The 27,620-nt window shown below is 43.8% G+C and overlaps 1 protein-coding gene across 4 annotated transcripts in view; it reads left to right on the forward strand.

Annotated features, from left to right (window-relative positions):
- Positions 1 to 27,620, forward strand: part of caska (calcium/calmodulin-dependent serine protein kinase a) — a 170,779-nt gene that overhangs the window by 43,536 nt on the left and 99,623 nt on the right. For all 4 annotated transcript variants that reach the window (XM_080753417.1, XM_080753419.1, XM_080753418.1 and 1 more), the window contains exon 2: positions 27,391 to 27,503. In XM_080753417.1, coding sequence (XP_080609543.1) covers positions 27,391 to 27,503 — 113 coding nt within the window. The remainder of the gene's footprint in view (positions 1 to 27,390; positions 27,504 to 27,620) is intronic.

The raw sequence follows: 27,620 nt of genomic DNA on the forward strand, positions 1-27,620 counted from the left end.
GCCATGCATTTGGGTCCCCATCCGGAATCAATGGGGTTAAATTTACTATTATCAAATTTTTGACAAATACAAAAAATTGATTTAAAAATATTATTTAACTCTAGTCTCTATGGCATGAGTAATCAATTGAAAAAGTCATTTTGGGGGTGAACTACTCCTTTAAGCCCTATATTCTTAGTTGTACGACAAATAGTGAAAGTAGCCGATCTACAAGAAAGTGATACTTTTTATTTAATATTTCCATCATCAATGACCCAAAATAGGGACGCCGGGTTCAAAGTGGTTAAAACATGCTTGCATTTCAGTGAGCCTCTGTTCTCAGCAGGCCAGCAGTGTGTAAGCCTGCCCCATACTAATTGTGTGCCCCAGTGGGTGGCTGGCAGGCCAGGCTCTTTCCACTGGGACATGGGGCACCAGTTTCGGGGCCAGCAGTCATTGGAGGTTTCTCAGAACCCGTGAGCGTCCGTTTGGGTCCCCTTTTTACACTCCAACGCTGAAGTGAGTGATTGCTGTGAGCTGTTTTCACTACACTGCTCCGGCAGTGGGGGAGTGCGGGGAAGCATGGTAACGGGGCCCGATTGTTGGTTGATCGGAGAGGCTGGGTCTGCATTACAGTATTGTTGTAGGCTACTGATCCCCAGCGAAGATGTTGACCAAAATAATGAATGACACGCACCATTAACGGCAACAAAACAAAATCCTTTTCTCTTTGTCACTGTGCTATAGAAACCTGAAACCTTTACCAAACGGAGTCATACGTAATAGATATATCATAGACTGGCGCCACATTAAGTCACGCTATTTATTATATTGTGCTATTTCAGCAGGCTTCACATACAGTAACCATTGCTCCCCTCTGTCTACTCCCTTTGTGGTGTTAGGATGGCTAGGATAGCTGATTTGTATTTCATCAAGACCACAGAATTGTAACGTTTGAAGGCTAAGACCAGTTATTGTGGAGGAAGGACCAGAGTATTCTCTCTGTGTGAGCATATATTTTCAGATAACGTCTCATCAATCTCCTCAAATAACTTGAAAAACGATTGAACCTAACGCCCATCTTAGTAAACTCCTCAGGGATGAAGAGGGCAGAGGAGAGCGAACAGTAACTGGAACAAGAACACCAGCAATTGAATTGACACACCCACGCACATTACTGTGTATTTTGTATAGCCTACTGGAGTGTTTATATGTGACTCAGACAGAATATTAACCACAACAATCCTAGCCTCCCTATTCTAGGGCAAATGTTTGCAGAAAATATTAGATCTACCAGCTCACAAATACATTTGGTGTAGAGGGGAAAAAGGAGTGAGTTCCTTTTTTTCCCTTCTAATTAGATCTGCTATTCTCTGTGATTTAGCATTGGCACATCACAGCTAAAAGGGTTACATAAGGTCCTTCCATCTCGTTTGACGGAGGGAGCCCGGCTGTGTGACACGAAAATGGTTTACACAGAAATGTAATTATGCAACTCCTTCAAACCGGGACAAAAACAAGAGACATCACTGATGAGAAATGCCTCAAATGTACCTCAGTCATCAAATCACAGTGATGACCATTGTAGGTTTTTGATTGTCCTATAGCATTAATGACATAATCATTGTGTAAGCAGCAGCCATTCATGAATATGCTAATGTTGATGTGCCAACACAGGCAGCGCAGAGGACTAGTGACTTATTAGTAGTAACTTAAAAAGAAACAAGTACAAATACAGCAGAGACTTACATAAAAATATAATGAGCACATTTATACAATTTCAAATTGCTAGGCAAGTAAAATAGCAAAGAACAACCAGGGTACTATAAAAGGAACCTTTTACAACTTAATTGATGGTTGGGTCCAGCTGCTATTCAGCCAGCTCTTTATAGAGGACATAATGGAGAGCTAATGGACTTTAGGCTTGCAGGTAACGCAAACACATAACTGCTGCTGAGTAGTTGAGTACTAAACCTAACTAACCTATTTTGTGACGTATCTGTAGCGTCTTTCTGAGGATCTTTGGGATACTATTGTGCCATGATGTGGAGGTAATCAAAATGGCATTGAGCAAGTGCCCCAGACAATATTACAAAAGTGGAATCGGATATACTGTCTAGAAATGTTACCCTTTGATTGACCTTTGGCTTTGAGATAACCTTTAGTGCCCTACACTCTCCAGGTAATTGTCAAGCTTTCTCCCAACTTCCATAATTATTAATTACACAATTATTTATTTGTTACACCTTTATTTACAAAGTAAATGGAAAACAAAAAGAGTTGTGCATGCAAAACACGATTGATCTCAAATGACAATCCATTGACGTAATAGACTTGGTGACGTGGCGCTATTGCAGTACTAGGTTACAATACAAGATTCAATTATATTCCTGACTCTAAGGAGGTTTCAAGGTTGAAGGGTGAGCAACAACAATATGGTGATTTCTACCAAGTAACTTGCCCTGACAAGAAATGATAATAATAATATTCACATCATATAAGTATACCAAAAATATCACCTGCCACTACTTGGAACAGGCAGCTGTCTAAAGCTGGAGCCAACTGTTCCCTCTCGAAGTGTTTTCCTGAAGTGAAGGAAGATATCCCTTAAGAGCACCCCCCAGAGGCCTATCCCAGACATCCTCTCTGCACTATACAGACCAAACCTAAAAATACAGCTCATAGTGTAGGCTAGTACCTCAGTTCACATGCGTCACATGAAAAATAGCAGATATTCAAGCTCACCAGCAAGCTTGTAGATCTGCTATTTTTGAAAAGTCGCAAAAATGTGTGCAAATCTTTGAATATATGTATTTTTCTCAAATGTTGCTTCTGGGGGTTTTGTGGGGTTCCCTAGAACTAAACATTTTGAGATGAGGGTCCGTGGCCAAATACATATCATTTTGGAGGTCATGAAAATGTTTGAGCAAAACTAACATAGAAACATAGGTTTTTCAAAAAACCTTAGAAGGATTTAGAAGATATTTATAGAACCGGGTAAAAAATATTCAAGGGCTTGCACAAATTTTCACGATTTTTCAGAAATAGCAGATTCACAAGCTCGCAGGCGGCACTCGGTGCTGCGCTGTGAGCTTGTTGCGACCGTCAGGGAGCAGTTTACTATGAAAACCTCCACCGGCCGTCCGTCCGTCCGTCCGTCCGTCACGTCACACGTCACACCTTTGTTTGTGTACGGTGTGATGTCATATATCTTCAGTATGACATCACACCACATGTGTAAACAAACCTTTGTGTACGTTGCTGTGGCAACAGTCTGTTGTTGCTGGTCTGTTAGTGTACGTTAGCAACCACCTTAGCAACCATGGTTTTACCCTAGCAACCAACTGTTTACCCTAGCAACCAACTGTTTACCATAGCAACCATGTTTTTTTACCCTAGCAACCAACTGGGCATAAAAGGGATTCTGTTAGGGATCTCCATATATGGGCATAAAAGGGATTCTGTTAGGGATCTCCATATATGGGCATAAAAGGGATTCTGTTAGGGATCTCCATATATGGGCATAAAAGGGATTCTGTTAGGGATCTCCATATATGGGCATAAAAGGGATTCTGTTAGCTGTTAGTGATCTCCATATATGGGCATAAAAGGGATGCTGTTAGGGATCTCCATATATGGGCATAAAAGGGATTCTGTTAGGGATCTCCATATATGGGCATGAAAGGGATTATGTTAGGGATCTCCATATATGGGCATAAAAGGGATTGTATCCCAGATGATGCCCTGTTAGGAGATCCACACTTAAGCTGGCCATACACTACACGATAATCGGACCCGACTGAATCGGGTAGAATTAAACACTACAGGATCATTTTTTCAGATTCTCTGGCCAGATAATCTAAACAGGCTCACACTAGCCGTTTTGAACAGTCGGGCGCACCGCACGCTACAGGATTCCATTCCGATTGAGTCGGGCCCAAACAGCAATAATAAATAAATAATTTATATAATGAATACAAAACGTCACTGTTCCGAGAGCTTCGCCTTGCAACACGCGCGCAGACGCACATACAAACAAACACATTATGTTATCCACTCACAAACACACCATTGCCTCACGCAACGAAAAAAAAAAGCTTCAAATGATACTATGACTATGAGTTCACTTTGACGCGTTTCATGTTCATCCATGGATCAACTCTGATCGACTTTCCCCCTCTCTCTCCACTGCTAAAGTCAAGTGCTGCGCGCTGTCTGCTGGTGCTTCTCATGGTGCCTGATTTATGATTAGTCGTATGACTGTGTTGCGCAGAGAACATATCAGATCTCCAAGATCAAACTGCGTCCCTCCGCGCCACATTGTAGGGTTTGTAGATCAGGCAGTGGGCGTGTAGGCCTACTTGCACTCGTGTGCTGTACCCACTCCAGTTTGTGACTGACTGGTAGTGACTATTTCTGCTGATATAAAACAAACTCGCGACCATTGAGTTTTAATTCCCATCGCAAGCAATCATCATGATACAACCTGCATGGGAGGATGGATGTGGATCATTATTTGAAATAATAAGCAGTGTATTTATGTGTATTGCTTTTTTTTTGGGGGGGGGGACTAGTTTTCAGTCCCAAATATACTGTAATGCTTTAAAAAGGAAAGGCCTATTAGGCCTAGCCTATATCCATTATGTTTCTTTCATGTCCGCTCCAGGTTTATCATTGTCAGTTTTGATAAAATCATTTTATTTTATAATAGTTAAGGTAACGTGCGCGCATATTTTCTAAACCTGCTGTCTGTTAAAATACGAAACGCCTGGCTATGCGGGGCGCGCTGTGCCCGGAGTAGCCAGGAGTTGTTAACCCAGCTGGTAGATCAAACAACGAGTTGTACCTATGGCCAATTGGAACTTGAAAGGAGTAGAGATTACATAACTGCACCGTGCACGGACCATCAGAGAAAGTGACTGACGTGGGGTGAGCTGCTGTTGTAGGCTGCTTCCACCACGGACGGTTCAAGTTCAAGACAGGTTCAAGTTCAAGACAGGCACGTGTCTGCTTTCAATCATGATTTCCCCTGTCTTTAAATTATCGCGGTGTGGGCGGATGGATCAATCAAATATAATCATTAAAAAAAGATCCGAGGGCACGGAGATCCAAATCCAATGTCCCAGAGAGAGAGAGAGAGAGAGAGAGAGAGAGAGAGAGAGAGAGAGAGAGAGAGAGAGAGAGAGAGAGAGAGAGAGAGAGAGAGAGAGAGAGAGAGAGAGAGAGAGAGAGAGAGAGAGAGAGAGAGAGAGAGAGAGAGAGAGAGAGAGAGAGAGAGAGAGGACGGTTCTGTCTGGTCCATTTGAAGAACTGTAATCCAGCATTTTGAGGTGGAAACATGGAGAATGCACAGGTTTATCATACATTTGAGAGTGAGAACCATAAGTTTAATGTAACTTAATTGGAGTTGGAGGAGGAGAGCAGAGCTGGAAAGTTATTAGCGAGTCCAGACTTGCACTAATTGGTTTGGCCTAGTTTTACGTCTTTGTTGATTGATTGATTGATTTCGTGTGTGTGTGTGTGTGTGTGTGTGTGTGTGTGTGTGTGTGTGTGTGTGTGTGTGTGTGTGTGTGTGTGTGTGTGTGTGTGTGTGTGTGTGTGTGTGTGTGTGTGTGTGTGTGTGTGTGTGTGTGTGTGTGTGTGTGTGTGTGTGTAGAGAGAGAAAAAGAGATCACTCAGATGCTCAGAGACTTGCGCGGCTGCTGTACCTATTTTCAATCAGTCCCCTGCTGCTATTCCAGACCAGTACTGATCCAGGAAAATATCAAACATGTTTGAAAAGAGTCGGGCTACCCCCGATCGTCCTCCGAGCCACTCGGCTGGGCTCCGAGTGGATCTGTGAGACCTCACGCTAGACGACGTTCATGCCCGATTGTCGGGCCCGTTTCAGTCGGTGGCAGCCCGATTGTCGGGAGGGTAATTAAATAGCCCGATTATCGGCTAGTGTGCGGCCAGCTTAACAGAATCCATATATGGTCCTACCGACAGCTGCTATAAGCCAACCCTGGTGATAAGGTCTGAGTCGAAGAAATGCTTCTTTCCTGGTTGGTAAAACAAACTTTTGGCCTATTTGTGGAGATAAGCGACCAACGGTCGCTTATCTCCCGATTAGGGAGTCTTACTGGTATATCTGCTATATTTCAATAGTTAAAGCACAAAATAATGCGTAATAATCCCAGTTTTAACCCCCTCCCCCTATGAAAAACATTCATGGGGGGCCCGCAGTGAATCCTTGTACCCAGGGCCCAGAATTTGGTGCGACACCCCTGCAGAGCGGTGTTGAGCAGTAACAAGTTACTTTTAATACATTTATGACTGTAATAATATTATTTTACCTAGTAACAAGTAATGTAATGTATTGCTTGACCAATAATATTATTACATATTTCAATGTAAAGAAATAGAACATTAAATACCGTAAATTCTCTTATAGGAACCCGGGCTATTATTTGTCTCAAGAGTAGCGGGCACCAGGCTCTTGTTGGAAGCAGGACAGTATAAGAGACAAGGCTTTTATTCCTATTTCTCAAAAATATCAGAATGATTCAGATCAGATTTTTTTATTAGATACCGTATTTTTGGAAAAAAATATAAATATTATATATTATATATTAGGTTATTTATAAAGAAAAGCGTTTTTATTGGAAAATCATCATAGAAAGGCTCATACAGAGATAACATTCTGCTGTATTGTATTGCATTAACCAATTCATACTGAAAATCAGCTCCTCATAATGTGTATCAGAATAGAATACAGTCCACACAGCATACTGCTGGGGAATAAAAAACACTACATTTCCCATCAAGCTCAGCGGCTCGTTTCGTCATTCAGATGCGACTCTCCCTGGTAAACAGGAACCACAGGATACTAGCATGGATACTAGTATAGCCGCATTAGCTTCATTGAGCTTCATTTACTGTTTGGATTAAACTTCCACGCTAAAGATCTCATGTGCGGCGAGGACTACGCACACGCACGCGCCCCGGTAAGTTGCCAAAGTCATCCGTCTTTGCCAAACGGAACGTGAAATGAGCGGCGTCCAAATATCGCTGCGCAGTTTGTAGACAGTGTACGGTAAATCACCGTAACAGCTGGCTTGGGATGTGAGTGACAGTCAGACAGAGTGGAGAAAGGTACTCCTGAATGATACGTAACGTAAAAAAAAGAGGAAAAAGGAGGCTCTTATTGGAGCGTCGGCTCTTAATTACTTAATTCAATTGCGCACCCGGAAATTAAAGCAGGTCCGGTTCTTTATTAAATATAGGATATTATTAGAGCATTTACGGTATTGCTCACAATGCTCAGGTATAATATATCACTCTTATTTCCAAGTAATAAGTAATATAAATACTAGCCTCAGGGCGACATCAATTCTTGGCCATCTGGCCAGTGATGTACTGTATATCGGACCAGTTACCCATATATGGAGACCCCTGGTAGTATGGAGATCCATGTACTGTATATGGAGATATGCTTTGAGAGCCCAAACATGCTTGCTTACTCAGTTATTTGTTATGCGAAAGTCCTATGATGTCTATGACATCTGACATCATACCCTTTTATGCCCATACACGGAGATCCCTGTCTGTAGAACCAGCCGTTAGTGTGGTATGTGTCCGATGTGGCCTCCATATATGGGCATTTCCATATGAAGTCCTGTTAGAGATGGGCTTAATATTGATGACATCAGGGAACTCCATATATGGGCATAAAAGGGATTCTGATAGTGTTACATCACAGTGAAGCCAGAGCGTGATGTCAGAGCAGCAAACCCATTCTGTTAAGAGTGGTTCCCATGACATCACAGTGACGTCAGACTCGGAGCATGATGTCAGAGCGACAAACCCATAGAACCACAGTGTCAGGCATTACATAGAGAAGATACATTCATACGGACAAGCTGTGACCGTTCACATACTAAACTACAACCTACGGTCGCAAATAATATATACAGTATGTAATTAATAACTAATAGTAACTAATAAGTAATATTACTCTCCTGAGTAATATTGCCCAACACTGGTGCAGAGAGATCAGATCAGTCTGAACAATGTCATACAGGGTCAGTGTATGTATTTGTTTTTATTTATTTTACCAGTGAAAGTATCATGAATGTGTTTGTTCTTCTCATACAAGAGAGAAGACGGGCTAAATGAAATTGAATGTCAACTTATATAGGCTACGATTGCCTGCGTAGGAGGTGAGGCGACGTCGCCCTGCTCCTGATGACTGAATGCAGAAATGTAGCAATGAATGACCTCATCATCACTCGGCCCCTCCCTGGAATCAAAAAACATGACTTCACTGCAGTAGGTTGGGTTTTGTCACCGCTTCACCGTGGTGCAACGGAGGGCACAAATAATCAAAGAGAGATTGTACACAGATAGGCAGATAATGCCCCGTCAATATGTACACACGACTGACTGTCCACTGTCCACTGTGTGTGTGTGTGTGTGTGTGTGTGTGTGTGTGTGTGTGTGTGTGTGTGTGTGTGTGTGTGTGTGTGTGTGTGTGTGTGTGTGTGTGTGTGTGTGTGTGTGTGTGTGTGTGTGTGTGTGTGTGTGTGTGTGTGTGTGTGTGTGTGTGTGTGTGTGTGTGTGTGTGTGTGCGTGTAGAGTTGATTGCTGTGGCAAATCGGCTATGAATATTCATAAGTTTGATGTCTGAGCCAGAGCCGCTAGCTCTCTCGCTACGTGTTACTCAAGGTCCTCCGAACCATCATCATTAATCACAAACAGAGCGAGGATGATTAGAATATCAGGGAGACCATGCGATCTTGATTAGCACCATATCACATTGAAATATCTGGCTTGCCCTCATTATCTCAAGTGTGTGTGTGTGTGTGTGTGTGTGTGTGTGTGTGTGTGTGTGTGTGTGTGTGTGTGTGTGTGTGTGTGTGTGTGTGTGTGTGTGTGTGTGTGTGTGTGTGTGTGTGTGTGTGTGTGTGTGTGTGTGTGTGTGTGTGTGTGTGTGTGTGCGCGTTCTGCAGGGTAATGCGGTGGCCTAGCCTGTCTGGTGGGCTACTGGTACATCAAAGTCACTCACACCCTGACTGGATTTTCGATGAGGGGGTTTTCAAGGAAAGCTTGTCAGTTCTGCTGCATTGGCTTTTCTTTGTGAGCTTGTGTGTGTGTGTGTGTGTGTGTGTGCGCGCGCTCGTGCATATGTATTTGCCAGTGTCGCTTTAGAAGGCTGTCTGCAAGCATTGCAGGCCTCCAGGGTTCTGCCTAATCCCCATGGGAGCGTAAATAAGCTGCCCAGTGCGGCCTACTTACATAACCACTCTGCCAGGAAGCAGCGAGGGATGCAGGGGTGGGTGGGTAGGATGGATGGATAGACTGTTGGATGGGTGGGTGGGTGGATACAGTAGACCAGGGGTCTTCAACAGGGGGTCCGGGAGTCGAGTTACTACAGGGGGTCCTCCAAATCTTTGTGTGATAGAAACCTTTTTCTCCTTTTTTATATTAACCATTTGAACCCTAGTGTCCATATTCTAAGAACTTTAGCCAAAAATAGCAGATCTACAAGCTCACGAGGCGTTGTGAGCTTGTAGATCGGCTATGTTCGGCAAAGAGATTCATTGACATGAAGCCAAAATAGACTGATGATTGTGCTGTCAAACAATTAAACTATATGGAATGTATGAAAAGGTTGTGGGGCTCCCTGCTTCATCTCTCTCTCAACTTAAGGGGTCCTTGGCCTGAAAATGTTGAAGACCCCTGCAGTAGATAGTAAGGTAGATAGACATGGGTAGATAGGATGGATGGATGAATGAATGATGGGGTCAGCACAACTCAAGAAATGAGGATGGTACCATAGAAGACAAGTGTGAGGGGAGAAGGAGGCGTGTGTGTGTGTGTGTGTGTGTGTGTGTGTGTGTGTGTGTGTGTGTGTGTGTGTGTGTGTGTGTGTGTGTGTGTGTGTGTGTGTGTGTGTGTGTGTGTGTGTGTGTGTGTGTGTGTGTGTGTGTGTGTGTGTGTGTGTGTGTGTGTGTGTGTGTGTTACGCCTTTTTATCGTACTTACCTACACAACAGTGTTCATTTTACTTACGCTTTCTCTTTTACTTACCCCCCCTTCTCAATCTCACTCTTGTCTCTCGCTCACCCTCAATTTCTTGTTCGCTTACCCTCCCTCTCTCTCAAGTGTTCATTTTCCTGGGTTTCTATTCTCTTGTCTCTCTCTCGGCGGTCCTGCGAAGCCTGCAGGTGGGCACTGGGAAATGTCAGGCGTTTAATTGAATTTGTAGCACTGCTGGATCCACTTAGAGTGATCATCGGCAGCATACTGCGTCACCAACACACATGGAACATGCACATATGCACGCTCACACACATACACATACATTCAGAGTGACATGTCTGGGAGACTGCACTTATGATATCCTGGTTGTTGCTGCTGTTGCATACAAATCAGGGGTGTTGTTGGCTGGATTATTCATGAAGCTTTCCCGGAAGAGAAAAATCCCATGATTGGCCGCTAGTTGCGCTGTTTTCCCCCCGCGAGGTACCAAAACGTTTTTTTTTTCTCCACTGGACCCCATTCATTTTCCTCTTTGATTTTCTAACCTTAATAAACATCGTCATAAATACTTTATGGTTTCTGTCGCTAGTGAAAAACTGCCTTTCAATTACCATGATATGCGTTTTGTGCAAATATAGTCCCATTTATGTTAAAATTGATGATAAAGTTGCGGAGGGCGTGGCCAACTAAACTGATACCAGCCGGCTGTGTTCTTCTTCGTGTGCTGTATTTTGGGAGGCTCTGACCACATTCTCCCATGTATCCCTGCGGTTGCACGTGACCGTTGGCAGCCAATAGGGTGATTCCTGGGGTACCATTCAAACAATGATGGCGACACCCATACAAGGGACAAAAAAGCGTCATTTTCGCCGCATACACAGAAACCAATGGCTTCGCACCGTCCATATTTTTTTTTACAGTCTATGATACAAATACAACACAGTACCAGGATAGCCTGTTAATGTGAGCACATTTAGCAGGAAACTGCAATACAGTATTCTCTGACTACTCGTGAGACTTCATCCCGGTTCATTCCGCTGCTCTTGCCTAGTCTTGCATTGACAGACGATTGGATATCTCCGGCTAGCTCTGCCATCAGTAGGCGGAGATCAAGTCTGGCCAAGTGAGACTAGCTCTTGCCTAGCATCATGTGGATCAGACCCAGCCAAGTACAGCATCATGTTGTTGAGCGTGTGTGATCCAGCGAGCTGATTTGTCGTCACAGTTCTTCCTATTTTTGACCATTTGTCCTCCCATCTATTATTGTCTTTTGGTCTCTGCTCTCTCACCCATCCCGTACTAGTATTAGAACTAGTATCCCGTCCCCTTTTGGTATATTCCCTTTTAGAATGAGGATATGAAATCAGAAGTTTTTAAGCTTTGCTGCTGATATTCACAATCAAAAATGAGTTACTATGTCAAACCTGACAAGTGAGGTATGCACTCCTAATGCTGTATTAATGCTCTGCATCTCTGAGTTCCAGCTCCTAACGCGCGCACACACACACACACACACACACACACACACACACACACACACACACACACACACACACACACACACACACACACACACACACACACACACACACACACACACCAGCTTGTGGAAGGGACTAATCATAACAGACTTATCTTGGTATGACCTGGTTGTGACTGCTTGCACAATAAGGGAAAAGGACGCTACACGTCATGCACACACATGGCTTATGAATTGCCCATCGCATTTCACCCTGCTCTCAATACAAGCTCAGCTGTAATCTGACAGCTCCCTTTCATAGCCAAACAAAATGCAACCCCTGGTTCTATCACAGAGCACAATGCTGATGGCTTACAGTTGAACCACAATGTGGGCTGTCCACGTGTGCGTGCATGCGTGTGTGTTAGTCATCCTCTAACGCACCCCTAACAAAAAAGGAGAACATACACACACACAGTGTAGCCATTAAGATGTAGGTCAATGGACTGTAAGCCCTTTAAGTGATCTTTAATGTAATGGAATAGCATAGCAGTCAAATGCATAATCTTTAAGTAAGAGAGGACACTACTGTTAGAACAGCAATGGCCCCAATTGATCATTCTGAATCACTGTCTGTCCTCAGAGTAGCCCTACCGTCTCTGTTACTGTGTCTACCCTTAGCCTGTTTCCTCTCGCTTAACTTCTCTTTTGCTCTTTATCTCTTTCTCAAACAGTATCCGTTATTATTAAGGTTGTTCTCTTGGGGGGTGGGGGAATGGGTTCAAAACGATACAAGTTGAGACTTTAGCCCTGTACCGTTTTCTAATGTTTATGTTATACATCTTCGTTTTTGTTCAGTTCATAATGTGCCTAGTCCTGGTTTGTACTAAGCATCCAGAGGGTCCCTTGTGTCCCTACAATCTTTGCATAAGATGTAACATGGCGTCTTTCATCAGTCTTTCTTCTATTGAACTTTCACTGTGTGTGTGTGTGTGTGTGTGTGTGTGTGTGTGTGTGTGTGTGTGTGTGTGTGTGTGTGTGTGTGTGTGTGTGTGTGTGTGTGTGTGTGTTTGTGTTTGTGTTTGTGTGTGTGCGTGTTGTATACGCCCGCACACAAGCGAGACAATGAGAAAAACAGAGCGATAGGGAACACAGCTTTGAACACAACCTGTCAAAGGTGTCTAAAAAACCTGACTGCACTTTAACAAATCCCCCTGTTCTCTCTTGCATTCTCCCAGTGAAGTCTCTACTTTTTTCTATATCTGTCTCTCAGGAGGCGTAAACATTTTAATGACACTCTATTAGCGTTCATTCTCTTTAATGTGTCCTCTAGGCTGGAGTTTCATTATGCCTTGAGATAACATTAGTTCCAATACAGTCAGGAATTTTTATTTCCAATCCATTTGGCTCATGTCAGTCTCAACAGTCACTCCTCCATTTTGAGAGGGGCGATTATTTCCTCATTAGCTTGTTTGTTTTGTCTTTCAAATGGTTTCACTCTCCCGTTTCCAAAAAAGACTGTCGGCTCTATTTATTCTTATAGATAATGTTGTTTTAACTGTCACTCACGAACGCTATTCATGCATCATTGGCTGCTGCACCAGCTCAGTAGTCGCTATTGAATCCCCTATTGTGTCAGACCGTCCGACTGGTTAAGTTCAACAACTAGCCAGTCGGCCCAGGAGTCATGTTGCTTAGGCTTTATTGGCAAGTTAAAAATACAACTATACAATAACAGTAATGTCATGGGTCATGGACAACGCGCTCACCAAGGCTTAGCCCATGAGGCCTGGCCTATGCTGTCGACAAGGACGAGTGTGTGTCGTAAAGCTTGTGACATTTACGGAATGAGACGCTGGGTGATGAATGAACTCCGGAGTTATAGGGGAGTACAAGCCCACAAATCACAGTGTACTGCACACACACACACACACACAAACAATGTGGGTCACTGTGTGTTTTTGATTGTGCAATAAATCCCTATTGGTTGCTATAGGAATGCAGGAACTACTTGTATTTCTCTCACCCTGTGTTAATAGGTTCAGTGGTGAAATCAGCAGGTTAGGGCCCCGGGGTCAGATAACAACCACTGCAGAAAAGGTCAGACGGAGGGAAGAGGTTAAAAGATCAGGAGCTGTTGTGAGGTCATTAGCCGGTTATCCTACATAATAATTTTAGAAACTCACTCACTCACGCTCTAACGCTCTAACGCTCACGCTTATCTACGTTTATCTATTCACTCGCTTCAGCAACTGATCCCAAAGTTCACTAGCGTTCATTAGCGTTTTCTTAGCCTGTTGTCAGGGTTACGGTCCGTTCCTCCAGGCCATGGGATCTGTAGCCCCACACACACACCCCTCTCTCTCTCACAGTTAGGAATGTGCTCTCTCTCTCTCTCTCTCTCTCTCTCTCTCTCTCTCTCTCTCTCTCTCTCTCTCTCCAACGGGTATGAAACTCTCTCTCTCTCTCTCTCTCTCTCTCTCTCTCTCTCTCTCTCCAACGGGTATGAAACTCTCTCTCTCTCTCTCTCTCTCTCTCTCTCTCTCTCTCTCTCTCATCTTCCAACGGGTATGAAAAAACTATGTGGAGCAAGCGCATACATTATGCCTTACATTATGATGCTCCCACATATTCTCACGCACGCACCAGTTACAGTAACTTTCCCCACAACCCACACTCTGCACATATTTTGGAGCACATATCTTCGAACGGGTAAGGTCTAGTTGTGTTAAAAGTTAAAGGAGTCAAGGTTGCAGAGGTTTACCTTTTTTAACACGGCAGCTTCTCAATCCACACGTCCACATCTGCTCAGTATGCATTGTTGCACATACTGACACATTTCACAGCCCTCACACACTGCTTTGAAAACAAATCACATCAGCATCCCAATATGAAGGACCACCCTAAAGTCTGCAGTTTGCATTGGTGCTGTGTTGCTGTTATTTGCTTTAACATTTAAACGCTGCACTTTGTTGACCAGAGTCTCCCAGGGCTCTATACGAGGTCCCCTCCTGTTTTGGCTCTTTGGGGGGAAAAGCCCATCTAGGTGCATTGTGAGTTTGTAGAGCAGCTTTCCCTGAATGTTCCCTCCAGAATTACGGTGGTTAAAAGTGGTTAAATTCTGAATAGTTTGCACCCAGTTTTAGCACATTCATTAACTCATTCCCTGCCAGGCCCGATAGTCCCGAGATTATTCCAATGTCTTTCCCCGCCAGGCCCGATAGTCCCGAGAATTAAAAAAAAAAAAAAAAAAAAAAATCAATTTTCTTTTTTTTTTTTTTTTTAATTTTGACCCCAAAAAATGGAGTAGGCATGATAGCAATCGCGAAATTTCATGTTTAACCCCCATAGCAACCCCATCTTTCAAGCATGGCAGCCATTTTGGCAGCCATCTTTGTTAAACATAGTGGCTGTTATCTCAGGAATGCCTGAGATAACAGCCGCATGATCCGTGCACACCCAATTACATGGAAGTCTATGGAGACGAATGGCAGGTGGGAGTACGGAGGTATGTTAAAATGGCGGTCAATGTGTTAAGGCGCATACCACGTATAGGCTCTAATGCAGCCTGGCGGAGAGTTGCGGGTTTGATTCCCGAGCCCGAAGACCTTTGCTGCATGTAATAATATAATATAATATAATATAATATAATATAATACCAGTAAGACTCCCTAATCGGGAGATAAGCGACCGTAGGTCACATGTACACACATAATATAATATAATATAATATAATATAATATAATATAATTTAATTTGCCTTATATTGATAGACATTAGGTTGTAGCTAATGGGGGAGATAGATGTGGAGTGACATGCAGCAAAGGCCATCGTGATCGGGACTCAAACCCGCGACATGCTGTCGGGCTACACTGAGCTGGGCACCAGCATTTTCTTTTTCTGCTTCCAATTAGTTTTTTTCTTTAGCGCCTTCCAAACGGACAGTGAGTGACGCGGGCGTTCTTGCTTGGATCAGCGGGGATCGTAGAAAAAAAGATGACCACAATCCAGCTCTTGCCGCCCGCGAGCGCATGCATGAATGAGCACGTGTGCAAGAATTTCACGGGATCGCGCCCGCTGGCCTCTCCGCCCCTCAACTTCTCTGTGCGTCCCAAATAAATGCCCGGCCTCTGATTGCAAACGAATTACTGGCGTGTCAACTGCCGTCCGTCTGAAAGGCGCTTTTGTATTTCTCCTCATAGACTTAAACTTGTCTCTCCCTTTCTTTATCTCTCTCTCTCTCCCTCTCCCTCCTTTTTATTGCCCTCTTTTCCCCTTTTCACGAGGACAAAGTGTAGAAATCATCCCAACAGTCTGTGTGCAGCTGACTTCTATTCAGGAGTCTAATCGCCGATGCTGTGTGCAGCTGAGCCCCCATTCAGAGCCAGAATGGCTCCTTCATGTACACTTTATGTTTTATTAATTTTTTTGTCTTTTTTGTCCTCAAAAGTATCCTAGTTCCGCCAATTGAGCTATCCATGGCTCAAACCCCCAACCCTCGCCACACACTTCTCCTTATTCCTTCCTGCCCGCTTGACAGAGAGATTTCAAAAGTTAATCTTTACTCATTCTTTATGGTATTGTGAGACTGATGCATTGGAAAGATTGCATTGTCATTTTTGTTTATTTATGTCCCCTTTTCACGTATCTAGGCTGATAATTGGCTCCAGCATTCAGCTCATTTGCTTGTCACACACCGCTAGGTAAATGCACACATGCACACACAGCTAGGCAAACACACACATGCACTCTACTAGGTGCATCGAGAGAGAGAGGATTGCTGGCAAGTTGAAGCAAGCTGCAGGCGCTGTGTCTGGCTGGTTGTCTGGTTGATTAGCTACACAGTAGAAATTCTGAGTGTTAGTTTAACTATTGAGTGTGCTAAGTTACCTGTTCAGCTCACTGGCTTCCATTTCTTATCTCTGTCTGACTGCTGTCCAGGTGTGTGTCGTTATCCCAGAGACCTCAGCTCACCTCATCCGCCGTTCTGTTGAGATGCTCTGCTTACAGCCAAACATCTCTCTAATCTCTAACTTGTAGGGACCCGTTTCTCTCACTTTCTCTAATTCCTCTCTTCTCCTCCAGGGAGCTGTTGTATGTTGTGGTACAGTGCCAGACGAAGAGAAAGACCTGACATTTATTTACAGTGCCACAAGAGAAGGGAGTGAGTGCTAGGGAGTGAGATAAAGTGAGTGGGCTGTGTAACACAGCGCCAGATAAGGGGGGGAGAGAGGAGGAAATTCAGAGAGGGACACAGCTGCCGGGGTCCGCGGTGAATTGATACTCGCCGCGGTGAGTGATGTAATGTTGTAGTTTTCTGACTTTAGAAAACGACACCACGGCGAGTTGCTACTCACCTCACCTTGGAGCATGAATGAGGCTTCAGGGTCCAAACACCCTGTCAAGGTTTATTTCTCAACAATGACCTGCTCACCATTTATTATCCCTTGCATAACGTATAACACATCGTCACTGTCTGGCCAAAACCTCCTAACTTCATCTTTTGCATAAATCAGGGCTATTGAACACCCTTTACGTCTGTGTGTTGGTTACTCCACATTTTCTGCCAAGCCAGCTACTGTAACTCCACCCGTTTGGCCAACTCTTTTTTTACATAAATCAGTGCTATTGAACACCCTTTACGTCTGTGTGTTGGTTAAAATAATATTGAACCAATGAAAAGTAGTAAAAAGTGCTTCGGTCAAAACCTCCTAACTCCACTTGAGCTCATTTTCCCGAAAATGAACATTTTGGAGTTAGGAGGTTACGCCCCGTCGACAGCAGAGATACAGTATGTTGTCAACTGAAATCATCTGTGTTGTTCTGGTTGACCCTTGACCTCGCCATTTGCTTCCGTGGATGTATGATTGTTATCCAGCCAGGCTGATGTGGAATTTATAGTCTTTTAGTCTCTTCGTGTGTGTGTGTGTGTGCGTGCGCGCACATCTCGCTCTCCCTGGTTAATTAGCACTCAAAACAGTCTGTAAACAAAATGCCTCTGATGTGCTGGCCGACCAGGAAACCCAGGAATGTTTATACACAGTCAAATGCAGGCTGTTAATTTAACTGTTTGCACACACTATGACACACACATTGTGAGATACAGTGCTGGCCAAAGTGACAATACCATATCTTAATATAAATTTGAGTCTGATGTCTGATTATGTTTATGTGTGGCATCTCTGGGCATACAGCCATCGCACCTCACCCTTCTGACGCTAAGCAGCTTTGCGCTGATAACCATCTGCTCAATTGGTCTGTGTTTAGGCACAGAAAAAGCAACCTCTTCTCATACACACTAGGGCTGTGAAAATGTGCCAAAAATAGCATTCGAATATTCGGCCGAAAATCCACCGTTGATTCGAATAAATTCGAATATTCGAAAATATCGAATAATTCGAAGCATTCGCAATTCGAAGCTGTTTATTCTAATCTTTTTTTTTTCTTTTTTTTTTAAGAAACCTTTTTCTTTAATTATTTATTTTATTTGCATTGTTATATTGCTGTTGGTGTACTGACATATTAACGTGTTTATTATTGTGATGTGTTATCTGCTTATTGTAAATCGCTTTGGATTAAAAGCATCTGCTAAAATGCCTAAACTGTAAACTGTAGAGACAGTCGCGGTCGTGCAGCCAGGTCCGCGTTGGTCAGGGACGTGCCGTGCAAAGAATGTTAAGAGAGGCAGGGGCTGACATTTCTAAAAGGGCATTTTGGCGGACAATTCTCTCTTAAAAGGGCAGGGGCTCAAGCCCCGTTTGATGTCTGTGTGCACGCAGCTGCCAGCATAGCATCGTCGTTGCGAAGCGTCACACTCACAGCAGCAGCCTGTTATGGAGTTGGAAGTTGGAACAGCCACGACATGAAACGAGCAATTATAATCACACCAATGGAGTATGTTTTGGTTTGAACCAAATTAGGTAGTCTACAACTTCTACAAGAGTGTGACGGAGGGAGTTTTACCGTGGCTGCGTGCGGGGAGAATAACTCGTGAGAGAAGAAATCCATGCTTTGTGTTTTTCGGTGGAGAAGTCTCGTTGTCCGGCTTCCCGTCACTACCAAATGCGTCGCCCGTTTCAGATAGACTCGTTAATCATTCTGAATCAAGTTTAAAAGCACTGCAAGGCGAGTGCATCTCTCCACCGTCGGAATGGAGAGAGCTCCCCTCCCCTGCGCGGAGCGGACGACGGCCATGCAGTGACAGTGTGAATGGAAAGTTAAGCAGCTGGAGGTTTATTCTTCGCCGTATGACGGTGTTGCTAAATAGGCACCATTAATGTACAAGCCCACAGCGTATTGGATCAGCGACGCATTGTGGACTTGTAGATCAGCCCACTTTTGCAGCAGCTAATGGAGACTTCTGCCTTGCGAGACCAGGGACCTTTTAACGTTCCATGCGCCCAGAATCTCGCGAGAAGTGCGGTAGATTTTTTTTAATTAAATATAAATTAATTCGAAGCTCAAGATTTTACTTTCGAATATTCTTTTATTGTTAACATTCGAACGAATATTCGAATAAAGAATATTCTTTCACACCCCTAATACACACACACACACACACGCGCGCACACACACACACACACACACACACACACACACACACACACACACACACACACACACACACACACACACACACACACACACACACACACACACACACACACTTTCCACTGTTATTTTAGCCCCACACCACGCCGGACCTTTTGGCCTTGCATGGCCCAGCACCCAAAATATATGCGGTTTTTGGGTCTAGAGATAGGAGTTTGTAACTTAAATATTACCAGGTTGTTGAGAATGAAAGTGCACAATAAGCGAAAGGCTGTCGCCTCACAGCTGGAAAGTGCTGGATTGAATTCCCGCTGGGGAAGCTGTGGGCGCTGGGGGCGTGTTCTCTCCTCCGCGTCATCAGCGCCCAAGGGGCATTTCTGTGGAGTTTGTTGTTCTCCCCGTATCTCTTAGCGTAGGTAGGTACCCTCACAAAAACATGCAGTAATCCTAGTCTCTAAACTGCCCCCCTCTGGCCAGCCGGGGCGCCTGATGGAGGGGAGTGGAACTGGTTGGATTAATGTGTTCCTTCCACGCCCTACGTCCAGCCAGGGAAACTCCCCCCTGTCAGGTAAAAAGAAAACGGCTTGGACTCCTCATGCATAGAAGGAAGCATGAGTTAATTCCATTGCTCTCCCCAGGTTGGCAGAGGGAACGTAGCGCCCAGGATTACATTAGACAATTGACACCGGGTGAAAAAGAATGGCTTACGAAAATTGTGGGATAAAAACTTTAAGAAAAAGAAAAAATAGGGAGACCACAAGGTTTCAAAGTGCAAAAGGTGCCCTTTTAGTGAGTTTCTTATTTACAATATTTACACCACAATACGCACAGGGCTACAAATCAGGTCTACAAAGGAACACAGCTACAAACAAATGGTTCATCATTCATCAGTCTAACAGCAGAATAACTTAAGTACATTGAAACTATACAATGTTTCGACATTGCAGTCGACAGCTCAGATCTCAGGACTCCTTTGGCCCTACTGAGCCCACTTTGGCCCTGGCCCTTGTGCAGTACATGGAAATGACGGCACAAGTAGGAGGTGTGTGGTGTGGGGACTTGCCAGTGGAAATCCTGCATTGGGCAGGCTGCACTCTTGGTGGGTAAACCATGAGCCGCCAGCATTGTGACTATGGTCTGTGTTTTGTTTAGCTACTGAATGGGTAATGTCAGATTACAACTCGGCTTGTATTGGGCACATGGGATGGCTAAATCATACAGCACTGTAGGCTGTTTCTGTGCCGTTTAAAAGCTGCTCTGCTGGTGAACCCAAGTAACTGCTCTCCCTCAGTTCACCAGAAGTTCAGCGAGGGAGAAAAATGACAAGAGTGGGAAGGCAACAGATAAATACACTTCTGTTTTGTCCGTTCTACACATCCACATTTCACACATGCTCAGCCAAACTCTCACTGCCTTCTTAGATTCTTTTGAATAGGACTGTCTGCGACCTTGATCATCTTTACCGTATATAGATGACATGAGGTCTGGAGATTGGACCTTGTAGCTGACAGGCAGCAGATGAACGTTTTGTGGGGTTTTAATTGCTTCTTTTAGTGTTAGCTACCCGCTCAGTGATTATTGCATGGCCTGACGTCATTAATTCTATTTAGAACACTGGTAGACATCCTTAAAGTCCACAAATAGCTGCCTAACGGCTGAGAAGGAATGTGTGTCCACCAGATCATTTACATTTGTGGGATCTGTAAATGCTTTTAATTTGTGTCTATAAAGACAGTATTTTTTGTGAGTTAGATGCAGTTTTACATATGCTTTGGTTTCCTTGGCCGGTTCATTGTATTCCAGTCTCGATTTGAGCCTTTGCACAAACATGTTTCTGTATTTACATGGTATGGTATGGTATGGTATGGTATGGTATGGTATGGTGGGGGCATAGCTCAGGGGTAGAGAAACCGTTATTAGAGCACGAAGGGTTCCCGGTTCGAATCCGGGCTCCCCCTGAGTTAATGTCGAAGGGTCCTTGAGCAAGACTCTGAACCCCTAGTTGCTCCCGGTGAGCAGGTTGGTGCCTTGCATGGTTTCCTCTGCCACCGGTGTATGAATGTGTGTGTGAATGGGTGAATGTAATGCACAATCTCTGTAAAGCGCTTTGGATAAAAGTGCTATATAAATGCACCATTTACCATTTACCATTTATGGTATGGTATGGAAAATGCAATCACTGTTGCTTTCAGAGCATAGTGAAACAATGTTCTGCCCAGAAAATAAGAGACAATGATTATTAATTCATTCAGAGCAGCAGACTTGTGTTTTTTCCCGTGAGGTTAGTGTTTTGATTCATTCATAGCAACAGTATGTTGTGTTTATATACAGGGGACGCGTGTGATTGTCTGTTTATGTATTTGCAGTATATAGCATGTTTATGTTCTATCAGCAGCATGTTGCAATGTGTTACTGTTAAACAGGTTGAGTCATACTTTGTTATGCACGTCATGTCACTAGCTTTTGGGCTAAAAGCCACAAGGTTTCGTCAGTGACATCACTGCTCTAACCATGCATGCTACAGCGTGTTGTATGCGGTGTGCGTTATGTCTGGCCAACACTTCCATATGACGGTGACGTCACACACAGCATGACAGCTGATTTGAAATGTGACAGTTACGCTAGTGTGGGAGTGGTTAGAGGAGTGGTTTGGGGTTGAATTAATTGTCTCCACCAGCCGAAGGCATGGGGGAGAGTATGTTTTCCCCTCCGTCCGTCCGTGCGTCCGTCCGTGCGTCCTCACAGTTTGTGTGCACCTAATCTCAGTCGCCGTTGGCCAGGTCGCTGCCAACGTGAGCACACACATTCCCTGGATGCCAATCTAGAACCTCTGCCCTAATTTTTTCAAATGGGCCTTTTATAGCGCCGATGTTTGCAAAACACATTTCTGTGCACTACTCTTACAGATTTTGTCCAAAAATCCTACAAATCGCTAGGCAGTATCTCTTAGATTAGATTAGAGTTTTAGATTAGATTAGAGTTTATTTGTCATTGTAACAATACAGTACAGGTACACAGGCACAGTTTCATTTGTCAACGATCAACTCATTTTCAAAGAACAGTACACATACCAGTACATTCACAGTACAACGAAAATGTATTTGTGCATTTAAGGGAGCACGCTGCTGCCATACAGTACATACAGTACCACGGCGCTGCTATAGCCCTTTCTTGCTGGAAAAAAGAAAAGGAGCAGGAGAGGAGGGGGGGGAGGGGTAAGGACATGAGGGTGAGTCAAAAAAAATCAAATATTCATCACGGTCATGAGCTCACTGATTATAAGTCATAACAGGATAACCATTTGCAAAAAACACTCCTTAGACAAAAACATGTTCAAGCCTTGCAGGAGGGAAAGGGGACAGAGGAATCCAGAGACAGATGTTGTGATCCAGAGACAGATGTTGATCTCGACAGTCATGTGATCGACACGGATCTGTCCGATTTTGCATATTCCATCCTGATTGGCTAAGATTGGCTTCCAAAGTTTGTAGGATTGAGCCGTTTTGAACAAAATGCCTCAAATCACAAACGCAAAGTGCAATTATCATGAAATCGTGCACACACGTTCCCACTAGGTCGAGGAAGAAATGCCACTTCAAATTTTTGAAATCAGCCACATGGTGGCGCTATAACAGGCCGATATGTGGTTTTATCTATAACTCCACCGATCAGTTTCAAACTTTGTAAGCGCACTCCCTAGAGGCCAAGGAAAAACCCTTTCTCTGCATTTTTCACATCAGCCTTTTATAGCGCCACCTTTGGGCCAACTTGTGTAAAACACATTTTAGGATATTATGCCTTCAGATTTTCTCCAAAAATAACACAAATCAGTACACAGTATCTCTATAGTCATATGATCAAGTCTGATCCGTCTGATATTTCATCTTCCATCCTGATTGGCTAATATTAGCTTCCAAAGTTTGCAGGATTGCTCAGTTTTTGAACAAAATGCCTCAAATCATCAACGCAGCTTGCAATTACCGTGACATTTGCCACACATATTCCCACTATGTGAAGGAACAAATGCTACCCTTTTCACATTGGCCTGTTATAGCGCGTAGAGAGACGCCTGCAACAAAGCAGAAAGCCCGCAACACTCCAATTTAGATACAGTCTTTTAGGTGCACGGCTCGAAAGAACATGTAGAATGAAGAAAGTTGCCAGCACTCAAGGAATCTCCTTTTTTATCAAGTTTTATTTACCTCATACTCTCAATACTCACGCTGAGGAAGGCCTGTACGGCCGAAACGCGTCCGTGTGTTGTGAGCCTGTATGAGGTAAATAAAACTTGATAAAAAAGGAGATTCCTTGAGTGCTGGCAACTTTCTTCATTCTACCTGTTATAGCGCCACCAGCAGGTAGACTTTAGCAAAACAATTTTTTTGAACACAATGCTTCAAATCATGCATGCAGCGTCCGATTGCCATGACAGGTCTAAGGTGAAGAACATATGCCACCCTTTTTACATTGGCCTATTATACAGTAGCACCACCAGGACGCCTGGCCTGGTGGAGACCTGTGCTCGGAAGAGCACTGCTTCTAGTTACTTATTGTTCACGCCCATTACCAGTCCTGAAGGGGTGCTAACCGTGCTAAAGTGGTCATTAAATTCTAATTTACATTTAGTTTAGTGTCTGTGTTGTGCACTGAAAAATGGCAGATCTACAAACTTGGCTTGTAGATCGACTATTTTTGACGTGCAACACTGACACACAACTAAGTATAACTGAGGCTTTAGAAGGGATTTTTCTCTCCTTTGAATATTCTGGCTTAACAAACTTCAAATGAGCATGTCTTCTTCAAATAGCACTGTAAATCGGTGACCTCGCACTGTTACCTCAATACTGAACTTGCTCTCAGTATTTTCTTATCTCTTTCACACATACTGTAGGCTGCATACACCGTCACTTTTCTACAGTCTCTCTATGTTAAGCCCATTTAGACCTGTCTTCTAAGCACAGTAGTGGCCAGAGGTTTTATCATCTGTTTGGTGATCGTTAGGGGTGCCACGGTTCACGGTATAAAACCGAACCGTACGGTACGCCCTGCACGGTACCCGAACCGTACGCCTTCATGTGAACCGCGGTCTTTTTGTGTTTGCAAATTAATTAATTTCTTACAGCTGGACAGCCACTGTGCATCGTGCACAAGACAATCTCCACTAAACCCCGCTCCGCAAGTAAACACGCACTAATGTCCCATCACCGTTAGCCCTCACCCCCACCTACTCTGTAACAAGAGCCGACATTCACACTCGCAGCAGAGCAAAGCAGTTGAGTCCTCACAGAGACAGAAAAACAAAACGAAGCAGCTAGTCGCTAAGCTGTGCAGTGCGGAGCGCACGCATTGTAGTTGTTGTAACATGGAGAACAAGTCCAGGAGAAATCTGCTTGTTGTTGTTAGTCCCAAACATCATTACAGTCTGTTTTTAGACTGACCATAGCAGGCAGCGTTAGCAAGCAACAAAGCCAAACGTAGCGTAGCCCCCAGCCAGAGTGTCAGAGGGGTCCTCCCTATGTTCCCAAGGTTCTATGTTTCCAGGTTAGTTTTAGGGTTAGGGTTAGGGTTAGGGTTAGGGGTAGGGTTAGGGTTAGTTAGGGTTAGGGTTAGGGTTAGGGTAAGGGTTAGGGTTAGGGTTAGGGTTAGGGTAGGGTTAGGGTTAGGGTTAGGTTTAGGTTAGGGTTAGGATTAGGTGGTAAATGGGGAATATAGAACCCTGGGAACATAGAACCTTGGGAACATAGGTACGGTCCCGTGTCAGACACCCGCTACTAGTCTCACTCACTGACTGACTGGAGGAACAACGCATGGTGAGTGTTGTTGCCATGTCTGATTATTATAAGCCACGTTGAGCTTGTTTTTATGTAAAGTTGCTTGTAGGCTAAATAATGGTGGATGCGGTGGTGAGCTTGTAGATCGGCTCGGCCACTTTCAAATAGCCGACGTGTATAGGTTTAAAGACCTCACGTGGCCTATATTCACTTATTTAAGCCTTGTTTTCATAGATCTGGTTGCTTATTCCTCTCGCAAAGTTTGGCAACACAGTGAACACACCCGTCTATTTTGGTTATAGTAATGAAAACTTACAGAGGCTATTTGCTCAAGCTTGTAGCCTACTAGTACTATAGTATCTCTTGTTGTGTGCAAAACAATTTGTTCATAAATAAAGCACTTTGAAACTGAAGACAATGGCCAATATTGATGATAATAGAAAAGAAAATAATTTTCCCCCTTTTTATTTTAATTTTATATTATTATTAATTTTTTTAACCCACCTTAAAGCCCTTTGCACACAGGCGCGTTTAACCGCACGGATAAAACGGTCAATATATTTTTTTGAAAAGAAAACAATGATTCTCTATGACCTCATGCACACCGGCTCCGAATTAGCCGTGCGACGAGTGGCTGCCGCCGTGCGTTTTTTTTCTCGATCGAACCCAGTTCGATTCGTGCGTCTTGTCGCATGCGGTAAAAAACTCATCACTCCTTTTATGACTCCTTTTTGGATCCGCAGCGCCGATTCCGCACAGCCTTGCACACCAAATCCAATGCGTTTTATTCATGCCGCAAACGAAAAAAACGCAACTGTCCTGTGTGCAAAGGGCTTAAGGCTAAGAGGCACTGTCATAATTCAATTCGCTTAGAAGCAAAATAAAAATAGATTTTTGGAAAGTAATTTTTTTTTTATGCAAAACACGTACCGAACCGTACCGAAACCGTGACCCCAAAACCGAGGTACGAACCGAACCGTGGGCTAAACGAACCGTGGCACCCCTAGTGATCGTCCTATTAGGGCTGTCACAATTATTACATAATCGTCTAATCGTGATTATTTGACATTATCGCAATTATTTTGTCATAATCGTCATAATCGTGAATGTTGAAAAATGTCAGAAATAGTGGAAATAGCAGATCTACAAGCTCACAACGCGTCGCAATGCGACGCGTTGTGAGCTTGTAGATCGGCTATTTCCACTATCAATGTTATTTTTTAAGTAGTAAGTGCGACGCGTTGTGAGCTTGTAGATCGGCTATTTCCACTATCAAAGTTATTTTTTAAGTAGTAAGTTGTCAAATATGTCAGTAATTTCTTTGTATATTTAGGTTATGTGTCATATCTACCATGTACAACTTCAAGGCCTAAAATCCAAACAGAAATGTAATTATCAACGACAAAAACACAATTAAATCGTTAATCGCCAATTATTTGAGTGACAATTAATCGTCATGTAAATTGTCATATCGTGACAGCCCTACGTCCTATATTGTAACCCTGGCCTGTTGTTGGCCTGTTGGTTCCAACCAGTGGTGCAATGAGAGTTTAGACCTCTATTTGTCCATCTGCTGAATGGGTTAATACAAGGAGGGATGATTCAATCTGTGAGATGTCTGACCTCAGCCAAGAGAACTGCACTTGTTGTGTCTGTACATGCTTTAATACTGTATGTGGCTAAAATGCTTTATGTGCCCACTACACGTATCACACGCACGCACGCACGCACGCACACACACACACACACAGCCTCAGCATATGCTCTGTTTTTGTTTATGCATGCCTCTTGGCCTCTTGGGATAGAGTGTGTCTACTTAATCGGCCTTGATGTCCATAACGCTATCTTTCCATCCTTAAGCTTTGCTGTTGTGATCCGGTTATGTAATTCCTGACTGGTTTGGAGTAGTACACAGGAACATTCTGAGTGTTAGTTTAACTCTGAGACTTGTGATAGCGTAGACTAGTAACTGGACCAAACGGCTGTCTCTAAAGTCGAAGGTTCCCTTTGTGCTGAGTCTGTCGACCAACTTCATCACTAAGTTTTTCTTATGACCATCTGACATACATTAAACTCATACAGTGCCTATCCCGAACTAGTTCGGGATAATTTGGGCCGTATTAACGTCCTGAGTGCCTATATATTTTTTTGAAGTTACTTTTTTTTTTTAACCCCACTATATTCTGTTTACACGGCCCGCGAGAGCGTCGCGCTGCCGATATTTACCATCCACTCCAATGCAATCCAGGATCTTTACAGCTCATTTTCTCTGTTCCAAGCATATCCATGAGGTGTGCAAGGTTTAATCATGGCTAAATCGCCGAAAATAGGTCTTCTAAAATGCTTGGTAGCCAATAGCTAACTTCAAGCTAACTTCATCCTGTTCCTGTAAATGAACAGAGGAAAGTGTTCTGGTGCATCATGGCTGCGCAGGGCTTGTGCATGTAACAGTGTATCTTTATGATGAATTCTTTGGCCACTGGGCGCCCTCTAGTGGTGAAAGCTGGCACTGATAGGGTTAAGAGAAAAACTTTTTGGTAGCCTGGTACAGAGATTTAAGTGATTAATGTGATTGATGTTAACCTGTGTGTCTGTCTGTTTCCTGCAGAGGACCATTCAGTGTGGTGAGAAGATGTATGAACAGAGAGACAGGACAGCAGTTTGCTGTAAAGATTGTCGATGTGGCCCAGTTCACCTCCAGTCCTGGACTCAGCACAGAAGGTACGAACACACACACACACACACACACACGCACACGCACACGCACACGCACACACACACACACACAGTTGGCCATCTCATTTCTATTAGCTCATAAATACCAAACGCTCTCACAAG

Source organism: Nannobrachium achirus, assembly GCF_963921795.1.
Source record: "Nannobrachium achirus genome assembly, chromosome: 22".
NCBI classification, from domain to species: Eukaryota; Metazoa; Chordata; class Actinopteri; order Myctophiformes; family Myctophidae; genus Nannobrachium; species Nannobrachium achirus.